The following is a 14,952-nucleotide window of genomic DNA, read 5'->3' as shown; positions in this document are numbered from 1 at the left end:
TTGAGAAACGGAAGTATTTCTCGTTTCTCGTTTCATGTACTTAAAACAACACTATACAGAATATTTGGACAGTGATTGAGCCTCTTAGTAATGTGATACAACAGTGAAAGTGTTGACTGTCAGTTTTCTGACATACAATCCTGATATCAATTTTTACTGCACGCTTATCGATGTAGAGCATAAATAAGAGGTGTTCAAAGATTCACAGGGTAGTAGGTCACGTTACCATTCCAAATCGCAACCTTTCAGAACACAACAAATGCGTCAATGATTTGCCCTGTCATCCGTGAATATTTTAAAACTTCAAAAAACAACCATTTAATCAACCGTATCGATCTCATATATTGATTCGAATAAAAAATTAATGATGCAAAAATGCTAAGTTAATGAAAAAGTTAACGAGCTCCTTGTAATTACCTTTGTCTCTGACGTGTTTATGCAGGGATGTAATTATTGGTTGTGTTCAATATATCACCATACGAGACACAGGGGTGGTTTTCGTTCAGTACTTCATTCCCCGTCATGACTTACATGTCTTAACTACGGAGGTTTGGGGAAAGAATACAATATGTATTAGCTCCACCTTTACGGAAAATGAAAAGTTGTATCGTTGTCTTTAGAGTATTTTGATAATTGCACATTGAGAAAAAGTTGGCTATCCCATTGCTAATCTTTACTTTCTTGCTCATCTGATAGTTTGTCTCTTACAAGAGTCTTAGTCAATAAAGCTCTCAAATTTTGATTTTTTTTAGGGAATAAAAAGTAAAGAGAAGGCAAACGTACGCAGGAAAAATTTGGGCATCCGAAGTCACTTTTTTTTTTTTAAATTGTTATGTTTTTCTGATTTTTTTTTATTTTTAAGAGCTTTTTTCGGTATAAATACTGAAACATATCACAATATTATTTATCTTCTTTTCTCATATGTCCACTTTTGTTTTTCCCAAGGTACCCGCCATCATATGATCCTAAAATTGCGATTTCCTTTCACAACCAAAGACTAATTAGTAGTATAAAGAAGCAGATTTTTATTAGGTTAAATTTAATAAAATACTTATTTGTATGTAGGGGTGATCACATATTCCTGTTCCTACAAAGAAGCAGTGAATCAGACATTGAACTCAACTAATGCCTGGAATGAGGAGATGAGCCTTCAGTTACACTGGTCATGCGTTGATGGCGGTGAGAACTACCAAGTACTTCGCTCAGGTAATGTTACCTAGCAACAACTATAGAGAGAGATTATTTTTGTTCAATAAAGCAGTTTAGTTCAGTCAGAAATTGTATAATTGGAAGATAAACAGATTTAATCGCAAGGTGTTGTGTTTCGAGCTGTTAAGATAAATTCCATTAATATAGACAACATAATTTCAAACATGTATTTTCATATCGCTACTCCGATACAATCTCATGCTTTATCATTGATGTTTGATCACTTGTAGTGAAGGAACTCGGATATAGGGGCATGGATGTCATTTTGCTTTCCGTTGACCTGACAAATAGAGATGTTTTATCCGAACAGCTGTTGAGTAATATCCCAGTGATTTTCATTGGGGAAGTAAAACCATCACCATTGGATAATAGAAACAATTCCTCCCAGTCAGTACCCACGTCAAGTTTATCAACCCATCAAAAACGTGGTTGTTCTCCTCCTCATGGAACTGAAGAATTCCTCCTCCCGCTTCAGACAAATAATTCCCTAACCTTGTTCGGCTTAAACTTCTTTGCTGTTGTACACCATCTACACTGGACATCAGTCATTATTCTTTACGAAAAAGCAGTGGGTAAGTTTCAGTTAAGTTCAACACCTTAATTTTGTTTCCGTTTATCTTTATATATACGAATTTCTACCATTATAGGTGGGTGTTGTTTAACTGTCAAGGTATGAATCTATCATTTAAACTATTGCTTAACAAAACCGTTTTAAACATATGCGGTATAAACTCGCAAAGCTTTTTGATGGCTGAACTTTGACTACAACTACTTCATGTTTATTGGCGTTTTCATGCTGAATACATTTTTCGACAGCGAAGTTATTACTGATGTATGATAAGTGAAACAAGACGTAAATATTATGATAGATGTTTAATCTGTAGACAATAATTACTTACAAGATGATAGACAGTAGATAGTTATCAAACATTCAGCAGCATACAGTTGCAATCACTCAGTAGCTGGAAAGTTCCTCCCCGGGAACCGGGAGCTGTTGAATAAGTCTCTCTCCTCTATTCTTGCCTTTCTCATTTTATGTCTGACTGTCTCAGATTTATACTTATGATAAAAAATAACAGGGTGAATATCAATCGTCATGGCTTTAAAGTATATGTATACATGATATTACACAACGGCCAGAAGATGTACATGATCAACTGTAACATCATAATAACAACATTCTGTCCGGACAGATACTCATACTGCAGTATGTTGGAAGCTGAGCACAGGCTACAAATAAAGCCACGGATACATTAATTTAAGTAGTGTTTCAAGGTAGATCATCTTACGATAAACCCTTCAAAAGGTAATCCGCGATTGTATTTAAAATTATTTAATTTGCAGTGAAATACCTTGATAATAATCAACTCATCAATTACTTATGAGTTTTAGTAAATCATAACGTTTTCACCTATTTCTGATATATTTTGTTTTGATATTTACATGTTCACATGCCATATAACGCTCCAAATGGTGATGACAGCAAAATATAAGAGGATGTAGAATAGGTCAATTAATCGTCATAATAATTCTTTCTTTGTGGTAGAGGCAGGTCGCATTACTCGTGGCTGTTGTATATGACATTTTTCTCACTGGAGAAGGTAATTTGAAAAAAAAAATGCGGGAGTTGTGTAATATATATTTATCTTCCTACATGCTATTGTATGCTGTTCACTTACGGACACAATTGTTTCCTTTCTAAAAGATTCAAGAAATAACAAAGTTTGTTCTAAATTTCATGAATTCTTTTGTAGTCTTTTACCTAGATCAGATGATACGAACCCTGTCGGAAAGTGGGCATTTCATTCGTTCACATGAGGTTGATGGGATGAGTAAAGAAAAGGTATTTCATTTACTTCAAAATATAGATGACAAAAACAAGGATTCCCATGTGAATATAACCATCATCGCCTACAAAACGTGTGCTGATCATCTGTTATCAATAGTAAGTCTTCATCGCCATTTTGTTGAATTTCGAATGTATCATTGTTATCATAAATATATATTGATCCTATGTCGACCCTAAACATGACAAGCCGACATTACGAATATGACTGATCTGAAAAAAGCCCTTTTAAAATAAATAAACCTGATTTGTATACTATCAAAGAAAACAAGCCGGGTCATATTTTCGAGATTTTAGGGTAACAGTAGAAACATGGTCACTAGGAAAAAGAATTTTAGTTTTAACGAATTGAAAAAAAAACAGCAATTGCATTAAGAGTTAATCAATTCCTGGCTGTTAATGACGAATACTACTTTAAAACTTGTAATTTCTAGTATACATATATACTTATCAATAACCCTGAAAGAGCAAATCTTTCGTATCTGTAATTATGACATTAATTGTTTTAATAATTTATATGTTTGTATTTGGGAAAAACGAAAATCACTTTATCAATATAAAGTGGTTAAATCAATATTTATATCTAAGGGTAGATAACTATGACAAAAGCCTGTAGTAAAATGATTTTGATGTTGTTTTAGACTTAACCTCATGTTGTTGCATCTGTTAACCATAAGATCCATATAGAGGATACATAATGTACCTACAACATTTAGGCAGACAGAAGCTCCAATACGCAAACAACAATTACTAGACAATAAACATTTTCAATAAAAGATATTTCTTGTCTCTGATTAACTGTTTTGTGTTATTTAAATTACTGCACATACATTATCGAGATACGTATCTGTAGCAATAAATATGACAAAAATCGTCATCATAGGCCGGCCAGTATGCCCATCAGAACAACAGAAGATCGTCTTTGAGCTTACGGTCCCTGTGGTTGGTGTTCCGATTGGATGACAACGACAATCTGGACGGGATGCAGAATTATACAGCAGATATTGACAACGTTGCAGTCGTTACCCTTCCAACATTTTTAACAGATACCGTGGTTAGTGATGAGGTATGTTATATGTTTTCAATTATACAATTTCCGATATTCTTATATAACTTGTGTTTAGTTATGCTTGTCTTGAAGCTGAATTTGCAGTACTACCGATATCAGTGACGCAAGACATAAGCCGAGACGGAACTTCAACCATATAACAAAGCCTTGATGAATCATAATGTTCTTCAAGGCACCGTCATAGAGGTGGTGCCATCAGAGTTATAATGATGAAAGAGACATTTAATAAAACAAGTATAAAATTTATCATAATTTTCGATTCGCACCCTCCCTCATCAATGCACAAACAGTTACAATGTAAATTAAGCTATATCTCAAAGAAGTTGACATATAAAAGGAATTTGGGCCTTTGAGATACACATGATTGCTTGGTAGGTAGACCGGAAGGAGGTATTTGTGTATAGTAGCTTCATACCTGCTTTGTACAGCCGTGGGATCGCATATGTTATTGAAAATTGTCCTTCGCATTATTCGTCTGTATACAACCAAACATTAATGCACAACACTTCAACGATTGATATATTGCTCATATACTAGATATTAGATAATGAATTTTAGTCTTTAATTTGAGACGAAGGCTAAAGGCAGAAAGAACAAAGCACAATTAAGCGCGTATTAATCTCAGTATTCTACTTTTGACAGAAGGAAAGCATACACTAAACATGTAAGGTTTGGTTTTTCGTTAACTTCATACCTTATGCAACACTGTTTCATGTAACCTTGCCTTATAAACACAGAACTCGCTCAAGGTGTGCAAATATCAGACCGCTTGACAGAGTAAACTGACAGTTACCCGATGTTTTTAATCACCGGTCAACACCGATATTATTTTGATAGCCTTGCAATCAACATTGCCTTTCGGTTCATTGTTATGTTCTTAAAATTGACCGTCAAGTCATAACCGAACGTTCCCAATATGCGAAACTATTGTGCAAAAGACGAAACAATCGTGTATCATACGCGCATGCAAGCGATTCACACACGAAGTGCCCATGGTGTTTATGGTCCGTTAAGGAATTCCAGTTATCTAATTACTCCAATCTTTTGTCTATTTTTTCTAGAAAACGTTAACAGATTAAATTACATCAACTTTGCTTAGAGTAGAATTCCACAGTTCTAAACAAATGCATATACTTGTATGAAATTCCATAATTATTACATTGTTTCCATCACAGAAGGCAGACATACTTCAATTAATGCGAAGAACCCTTTACACTATTGGTTCAAATGCCACCTTGATGTCGACAGGTTTACAAAAAAATGTAACTTACGAATTCATGGAACATTTGCGTTTGGTGAGTATATTTTGTCCACATTTCAAATGATTTAAGGAGACCGTGGACCAGCCTATTTATAATTTTCTGTTCTAAAGAAGCACAATGAAGAACAAGACCAGAAAAACTCACATTTAAAAGATAAGTCAACGGTGAATCGTCTATGCTAGTTGAAAAATATACTCTAGGGATGAAGAAACGCAGAGTAAACTTTGAAGATGATTCTAGGCAAGACGTCGAGCATTATGTTCAATATTTTAAAGTAAGAATGAAGATTAATCCATACAGAACTAACTGCAAATTACACGATTTGTATCTGGTAAGCGATTTAGGAGTAATTGGAGGGATTTAAAAGAGAAAAGATAACTGTGTTGTGTAATCTAAAATACGAAATGGACTGATTGCAAGAGCTGGCTAGTCAATACCGGGTATGTCCCCCATTCGTTCTCTACACAGCCCTGATTCTCCTAGGCATTGAGTTCATGAGTGAGTTTATCCTCCTCATTGGGATGTTGGCCCATTCTTCCGAAAGGGATGCTATCAGCTAGGGCAGAGTAACGGGGAGGTTGGCGTCGTCGAACCTGTCTATCCAGCTGGTCCCACAAGTGCTCAATAGGGGATATGTCGGGTCTGTATGGCGGCCTGTCAAGTGGGTGGATATTAGTCGTAACATCGGGCCGAGCATTATCCTGCCGGAATGTGAGGTTGTTTTGCTGCAATAATGGGACAGCATGGGGTCGGATGATCTTATCTCTCTATCTAGCGGCAGTCAAATTACCCGCTACCCAAACCAGTTGTGATTTAACTCCCACATCATAACCGATCCACCCCCAAACCGATCCGTCCCTACTACGCAGCAGTCAGCAAAACGTTTTCCACGATTTCGGTATACGAGACGTCAACCGTCTGCTCGAATCAGGGTGAACCGGGACTCATCATTAAAAAAAGACCCATGTCCACTGCCTCAAGGGGGAGACCTACAAATGGTTGACTTGCCCGCAGACCGACTTCCTGCAATCGTTTTCTTACAGTTTTTGCATGGATGGGCCGGTTGAGTTCCTATGGTATGGCAGATTCAGTAGCAGGTGTTGATTGCGCAAATTCGCGAGACAAAAACAACCTGCCCTGACGTTCTGAGGTCACGAGCGGACGCCAAGGTGTGACAGCAACCCTCCCAGTTTCCCTTAGACGTCTAACTTCTTTAGTGAAAATATGGACACCGAAATGTCTGGCGACCTGTATTTGCCCTTGACCTTGCATAATCATTGAAATGGCCCGACCCCTCTGAACTTCCGTCAGTCGTGACATTGTTTAAAGCTATCAGAAATTAATCAAATTATTGGAAAATGATATATGTCTCTATAAAGATTACCTAACGGTATGACGAGCAGGGTAACTCAATGTCACAACACTGTTGTGCAGGAGATTTTCCCATCTCGTGCTTACCCCGGAAGAGCAATACAAAATGCAACATTCGATACAGGACCAGGTGCGCTGTTTTCGAATAATGCGTTCGCAAAATATTGAAAATAATGCCACCCTGCGTTTCTTTATCCCTTGAGTATATATAAACCGAATACACAGACGGAATAATCCTGGCATAATGGCTTCATCTCACTACTTGTCGTAAGAGGCAACCATGTGGGTCAGTCCGTGCAGATCGTCTGAGTTGATTATCGAGATGTCTTCTGTTTAGTTTAGATCATGAGGTGACTAAGCTTTGGCTTTCTACCAAAACACCCTCTCCCATATGAGTCTGTTGGTTGCGAGATTATTTAGGGTAGTACATAAATAAAATAAATAGTGAACAAAACTGTTAAATACCGTTTCAACGAGAATTCATTTGACACACAAATGAATGGATTTTATATTAAATCCAGTTAATGTGCTTTTACAGCAGCTCCAGCGCTGTCACTGGTCATCGGTTCAAACCCTCATGCTTACAGCTGAGGGGCGTGGATGGAGCCACGTTGGATACGTTGCCATCGGTGGACAAACAGCTTTCTTCGCCGAAGTCTTCCCAAATATCGCTTTTGGGTTCAACGGCCGTAAATTTTCAGTAGCTACATTGGAGGTAAGTTCATACAAAGACGGACAACATTTACTCGTTTAGTTTAAAACAAAATATAATAAATCTTAACATCGATGATTGAAAAAAAACAAGTAAGAGGGCAGCATATCCTGCTTTATCAACGACATCTACAATGTTAGTCTTGATTAATACAAGTTACGTGAAACTCTCAAGTAAGAACAAGATTAATGACAACGTTACTACTAAGGTCATACCAACGAGAATTGAGAACATTTAATTAAATGGAATAGTTTCCGATGAGAAGAGTGTAGAACCATTAAATTTTCATCATGTTCTTAATCGATATACACACCTTCCCCTTGAATCGCTCAGCTGTTAATATTTCTGATAGATATCGATGTATTGGTAACAAGTTCCTGGGTATTGATTCAACTTCGACATGTAAACAACATAGGCAGGAGACATAAAATGTACAACAGGAAAATCGAAAATACGCTGATCATACAGCATAATGGGAAACTATTCATGTTGATTTCAATGTAGGCAAAGATGAAAGCAAACTACTCGTGTAGACGTGGCCGTCTTTGATTTCCAATTCCGGACATGTATACGATGGACATGGTCAGTTATTTCTTGTTGTACAAACGTTAAACGGAGGAACTTCACCAGGTCTATGAGTCATGTTTTGATAAGCTCTTCTGTAAATTCATCATTGATGTCATTATTAAACTTATCAGCAATCCTTCTTGTTATTTCCTAGACTATTTATTTCAGATATAACTAGTGTAACGTTATGAATAAAAATAAGTAAATCTCTTATCAATTACACGTAAAACCTTATCATCTCCCTTCAATACAAAATTTGACATACCTGAATTGTCCTTACATGTTTCCCTCTATTGTCTGGGTATGCAATTGTACAGAAATTCATCTTCTTCTCCTGATCTGCTCCTTCCAATACCTGTATTGTCTGTATATGTCTTTCTTGACTCTATTGCCCCTCATTCTAACTATTGGCCCGCTAGGCAGTTATACAGAAAACTAAAAATAGATACACGGTGACATACATATAATTTTAAATCCTTTTTTTTCACTATTTCAGCCCTTGGTTTGACTTAATTAATATGTTACAATGTTACATGGCAGATGAAATTAAAAACGAGTCCTCTTCTGAAACACCTGGTTTCAACATTTACCCAATATAATCTAACAACTATCCATTACGATTATCCATAATAACAAGAATATTCGTTGTCTTATTTTAAGGCTATCTCCTAAGTGTATGTACAAGAAATGCTTCTGACAAAAAGAACATTTTATAATCGATCATGAGGCATTCATGTGTCTTCTAAAGATTTCTGGAGAAATAAAAACTCATAGTACAATCTTCCATCGATTTTTCATACTGAGATTCTAATGAGTCGAGAAGAATTCTCACCAAAGCATCTATTACCTTTCCCAATACGGTAACTAATTAAATAGAAGTTGTTTTGTACTTTTCTAAGTAGCCCTATTCACATCACTACGAATGTTGTCTAAACAAGATCAATACCCCTGACAAATATTTTTCTCGGGTACTACTAACATCCAAAACTGTTTTCTTGATACAAAGAACGAAGGATAAGCACTACGCTTCGTCAATATTGAAGCTAGCTTCTGTGAACATTGATGAAGGGTCACTGACTTGTGTTCTTCAAAGATGTGATCCCTTTATTTGTTGACATCGTCTTTATTTTTGTATGACCTTAAATATGTCCAAGGATTAAACAACTATATAAACCAACCTAGGCTTTACAAAAAAATCTTTCTTGGCAGGAAAACTGAGTTTTTCTAAAACATCTAAATTTCGAATTATTTCTACAGATTACTCTTATGTGTCTAGAATGATCTGTCTTTGATATACAGTGTTTGTCGTTTAACTTCATATTAGTCATGTTATACCAATGTATTGATCTGATAATTATAAAATGACAGTAGATTAACAGAAAACCAAGGTAGCAAAATAGTTCTCTGATCATTTCCTGATACACTGAGCAACCTAATCGATAATATTTTCCACTAAGAACTAAGCTAAGGAAGATAGAAAGCATACTTATGATTTTTAATTATCTTCTGTTCTTTTATGAAAACCATTGAACAATGATGTAATTAAAAAAATGTACTTACCTCCCATACAATGTCTCTCTCTACATTTTTTAATATTCTGAATATATATTGCAGTGGTCACCTTTTGTAACTGCTTTACCAAACAACACATACACTGGTCTGTGTTTTGACCTTCTCGATCATATGGCGGCCAGCCTCAACTTTACGTAAGTTTTTGATATTCAGTGAAATCAGTTTTGTTAAAATATATATGAAACATAAATATATTCCAAATAGCAAAAATTTCTTTTCTTTGTTTTGGTCCGTTCGGTTTCCATTTTGTCGCATTTGTTCCTGATGCACTCAAAGCATTTACAATAGTAAAAAAGTAATTTTGGAAAATGAAGTTAATGTATGGCGTTAACCATACAAGATTATTTGTGTTTGATGGGAATGGGGATGTTACATCCTGGGATCAAATGTCACATACCTGTCCACTGATGACAATGTTTTGGATGCAATTACTAGATTTGATGTTTAGATGCCAATACATCACAAAATTGGATCCGGATATCAAAACGTTTAATTACAAACGATATTATACACACTGGAGACTTGACACTCGAATGGCCTACCCGAGAGAAAACTTTCTTAGAAGCAAAGCAATCACCAGATATCATTCTTAAGTAGACGGTAATCGAGGGCGGTGACAGTACCGGATGGTGATAGGTCGGATGAGTACAGTTTTGTTTTCTAGTGATTTGAAATGTCCTTTTCTTAACCTTTTGAAGAATGTACAAGACACACAAGTAAATACTACCTTTTTACACATTTTGAATTTGACACAGTAGTGCCAAATAATGAATGGAACAGCATCGTGTATTTTTCTCTTAAAAAAGGATGTTACTGGTTCAGACCTGTGAGTAAAGTCCTGAGCTTAAAGAGTATGAGGAGTGCCATACCGTGACCACGTTATGATATTTCGATGTACTGGCAATATAGAAAGAGACGTTGTGTAACTTCAACATGTGTTAACTCCATCTTTATCGCGGATAGGTATAAAACATAAAACTAGGCGAGTCGCATATGTGAGTTGTCATTACTATTCTTTGTTGTTGTGACTTTTGGTACAATTTACAGCATCTTAGAATCATAATATTGTATCTTCTCACTTTTGTCAATCAACTTCATTTCAGGCTTCCCGTTTGACTTAACGTAGTATGTACATACAAGAAATCACAAGTATGACATATCTGATATATGTAATACCATAAACTGTGCCATAATTATGTTTTATTTTAGGTATGACGTCACTGAACCCGCGGACCAACAATGGGGAGTGCTGAATGCTAATGGCACATGGACTGGTTTAGTTGGCCTACTCGAAAGATCGGTTCGTAGCACCTGAGATTTTCTTCAATGTAACAATCCATTTTTATACCTTTTTTCATTTATTCAATTAGTTTACTAAAGATACTATGCCAAATCATGTAAGATATATAGAATTTTGAATTACAGAAGCAAAGGAAATTAAATTTCACTATCGTCCACAAGAACAGTAGTGATGCACGCTGTCCGTTATCACTTCCAATCAAACACCAGTACATTTTTTTCCAATCGTCATTCCGGCAGAAAGCCATCCGTAATACTAAAGCGGTTATAGTCACTTTCGTTCTCTGAATCCTGGAAACATTTCATGGCAAAATTGGAGGTTTTATGTGCGCCACGTTGTAGATAAGATGAGAAGACAATTTTGATCTTATGATGTACCTCAAACGAATCTCGAGGTTGCATAACGGTATGTTGTACTGGCTTTGAAGCCTGTAATTGGTAAGTTTTTTTTCTCATTAACCCAGTTCTTAACCAATTATATATTTTGCGTCCAAAGTTAGTTCAACGTTTTATATTTACATGCTCATGTTTCTTAAATGAATTATGTTTTTTTCCAGTAATAAACAGAATATAGGAAATTAACGATAACATTTCCTGCATATCAATAGAATTAATAGAATAGAATTCACAGATAGTGATGTGTATTTTATTTTTCAAACATGGCCCCAATTATAGGGCGAAAGATCGAGAATATTCCCTAAAAAGACGGGCATCATGGTATGAAATGAACCCTATTTGGTTATTTCAACAAAGTATTATACGATAAATTCATCAATTTTCGAGTGATGATTGCTTTTGATAACTTCGACCGTATTCTAAAAGCACAAACTGTTAAAATTAATACTTGAACATTTATTGAACTAAGTTTATCCACGAAATTAAATGTTCACATATAGCGATTTGAACAAAATAACGAAAAATAAGCCTGCCGAAAAAAAATCCCGTACCAATATAAGGAAACGGTTCAAAGGAATTTTTTTTAAAATGTACCTCTGTTCTTATCGTGTGGTAACAGGAAGTAGACATAGTTGCAGCACCTCTGTCAACTCAAGCTAACAGAGAGAAGGTTATGGACTTCACCTATTCATACTTCATCGATTATACTACCATTATCATGAAGAAGCCAGATCCATACGAGAAAAAATGGCGCACTCTGATTGACCCCTTCAGCGAGCAACTTCTACTTTGCGTTCTTCTATCGCTTCCGGTAATGTCACTCCTGCTTTTCCTTTTCGAGCGGTTTAGTCCTTACTACACTGGGGATGAGGAACGTGAGGGGATGAGTGGTCTCCATACGTACCAGGACGCCTTCTGGTATATGTACGGTGCTCTGCTCACGCAAGGTAGGTATAACGTGACGCTACCCAAACTGATACAAATTTTCAAGGGCTTACCCTAATACTTCTTTGACACCGGTTCCAAGATGTTTGTTTTATTCTTACAAAGAATGACCAAGAACTTCTTTTCCGTGGGCTGGTTAGACTAATAGATCTCTTACAGTTTTTGATAGAATGGTAAATATGAGATGTCGTCACTTCTCAGAGGGTATCAATTTGGGCTCGTGACCCAAATTGATACCCTCTGAGGAAAGGGTTCCAGTGTGTTGTTAACATTAAAACGGCATGTGAAGCTGGTGATTACACATTCATCTTGCGATATAGCGTAGGAGATAGAAATAAAGGTCTAAGTATTGCAATGAGATAAAATCCAAACAAATAAAACAAAAACCACACAAAATCTAAATCTATAAAATGTGGACATTTGCAGTTGTACAACAGCAGACCTAGATTTACCTGCACTATGAACCGAGAACTGCAATTAGACAAGATACAAAGCATCCAGGTTGCTGTTCTAGAATAGCATAAGAAACATTCAAATGAGCTCAGGCCGAAAGCAGCATAATTTATAAACACGGTGTGGAAATCTGTCACTTAATCTATAGATAGATATCTCCTGATAAAATATAATTATCACAATCGTTTTCTGTCTAATTTTTGAAGTCTCGCTTTGTCTCTGCCATCAGACGGTAACTTTTCTTCAAAGCTAACTAAAACCATAATTACGTTTATATATACTGAACACATATATATTTGTCTAGCCTTGTCATCTTAAGTTTGATACTGTTTTTATAGGGGGTGAACATCTTCCGCAGTCACAAACTGGGCGTACACTGCTGAGCTCCTGGTGGCTCTTCTGCATCATAATGATGGCTACATATAGTGGTAATCTGATTGCCTTTCTTACTGTGACAAAGGACAAAGCACCATTTACTACCGTGGCGGGCATGGTACAGATGGACAATTACCGCTGGGGCACCATCGGGGGAAGTTCGTGGATCGACGCTTTTAACGTAGGCATACACGTAGCCAATAACAACTTCTTTCATTTGTTTTAATTGAAAAATAATCCATAATATGCAAAGAAAAACTTAATGAAACACAAGCAAGTCAGGAGATTTGGAACAACCAATATATGCATCTGCATTTTGTCTTTGCTTTCAGGAGACACGAGTGCCCGACTTCATGAAGGTTTGGGACGGAATGTTAAGGTTCAACGCAAGCGATCCAAGTGTTCTTAGTCCGAAATCAAGTGTACACTTTGACAAAGTGCTAAAGGGAGATTACGCTTACATAGGAGACAAAACTCAAATGGAAATTAAGATGGCTGAAGAATGCTCCCTGTTAATGGCTGACGAAGTCTTTATGCCATTACAATACGCTTTCGGATTTCCCAATTTTTCTCCTTACACAAAAATTTTTTCAGATGAGTAAGTATATTTTTCATAAATTCATCCAATCAATTCCGCAGAGGTAGGTCATGTAAAACCTTCTCTTTCATCTGCGGCAATTTTTCATTGCCTGTAACGAATATATTTTTCACAAAAACTCTTGCTTTAGGAAATAGGATACGTGTCTCGGGGTCAGTTGTGTTCATCAATGATTTTTGAAATGCATTATACGACCTGTGACAATTTAAGCTTTAGATGCTTCTTAGTCGGTAACAAATACATGAATAAAGAGTGTAAAACTGATGCCGATGTTTCAATCTATTTTAAGGTTACTGTACGTGCACGAGAGTGGATTATTGCATATATGGAAAACTCGTCGCTGGCCACAACGCAGTTTCTGTGCAAGTGAATTAGTGACAGTTGCCAAGACAATCACACTAGTGGATGTCCAGAGCGCGTTCTATCTTATTGGAATCGGTGTATGTCTCGCTATGTTGGTATTTGGCTTAGAGAAGTTTGCCTATTGGTACAAAACAACGATCAAAGGTCAACATGACACTTCAAAATCACACGTAGAAATCATAAACACCACAGACACGTTTGTGACAGATAGTAAGTAAAAACTGACACAAGCTTATCATCAGAAGTGTACATCGAACAATTCAAATTTCTTCTACATTGAAAACTAAATGATATTTCAACGCAACGGTCATGGATAACAATGTACCTTTAAAGAAATTTAAAATTTCATCATATGACTACCTTTATTATACACGTGTGATTTAACATAGCTATGTTGTGTGATTGGTTGATGCCATGTGTCTTATTCCAACGCTTGGGAACGACAAAATTTTGTTTAACTATCATCACAACAAAATAAAATGCTTCTACTCAATGAATAAAACAGTAATATACAATAGAACTTATTTGACAACATTTGCGAAACAAGCTATCTGTTTGGAAGCGCGGGGGTTGGGGTGTCTTACTGTTGGAGGAAACCGGTACCCGGGGAAAAACCCACGTAGTCGGGCAGGTGACCACATGACTTTTTACGTCTATCCCAGATATTTTTCTATGAGAGCCATATTTTGAGGAATGTGTTTTAGCACTATGTGTCTGTTATATCACATTGTAATTAATTTTCTTTTTTTTTCGCGCTAAAGTTGACTGTTTCTTAGTTACAATCGATTCGCATATATTTTGTCAAAATATGATAATGAAAATGCTCAATGTTTTCAATTGTAAATTGTATACTTGACCTACTTTTGGATTTTAGTGACAGCGCTGATGAGCTGATTGATCAGCCGGTTGTACAAA

General features: G+C 36.2%; 1 protein-coding gene across 1 annotated transcript in view; it reads left to right on the top strand.

The window, feature by feature from the left end:
• Positions 1–14,952, top strand: part of LOC132544318 (uncharacterized) — a 32,964-nt gene that overhangs the window by 17,472 nt on the left and 540 nt on the right. Inside the window, exons 2-13 of the mRNA XM_060207894.1 lie at positions 1,066–1,206; positions 1,440–1,781; positions 2,964–3,154; positions 3,939–4,121; positions 5,300–5,419; positions 7,296–7,472; positions 9,651–9,742; positions 10,818–10,908; positions 11,923–12,250; positions 13,040–13,257; positions 13,409–13,674; positions 13,964–14,247. Coding sequence (XP_060063877.1) covers positions 1,066–1,206; positions 1,440–1,781; positions 2,964–3,154; positions 3,939–4,121; positions 5,300–5,419; positions 7,296–7,472; positions 9,651–9,742; positions 10,818–10,908; positions 11,923–12,250; positions 13,040–13,257; positions 13,409–13,674; positions 13,964–14,247 — 2,433 coding nt within the window. The remainder of the gene's footprint in view (positions 1–1,065; positions 1,207–1,439; positions 1,782–2,963; positions 3,155–3,938; positions 4,122–5,299; positions 5,420–7,295; positions 7,473–9,650; positions 9,743–10,817; positions 10,909–11,922; positions 12,251–13,039; positions 13,258–13,408; positions 13,675–13,963; positions 14,248–14,952) is intronic.

The sequence above is a fragment of the Ylistrum balloti genome, unplaced genomic scaffold (assembly GCF_031769215.1).
Source record: "Ylistrum balloti isolate Yb309-2 unplaced genomic scaffold, AGI_CSIRO_Ybal_v1 Utg369790, whole genome shotgun sequence".
Classification (NCBI taxonomy): domain Eukaryota; kingdom Metazoa; phylum Mollusca; class Bivalvia; order Pectinida; family Pectinidae; genus Ylistrum; species Ylistrum balloti.
This window is presented reverse-complemented; position numbering and strand designations above follow the sequence as displayed.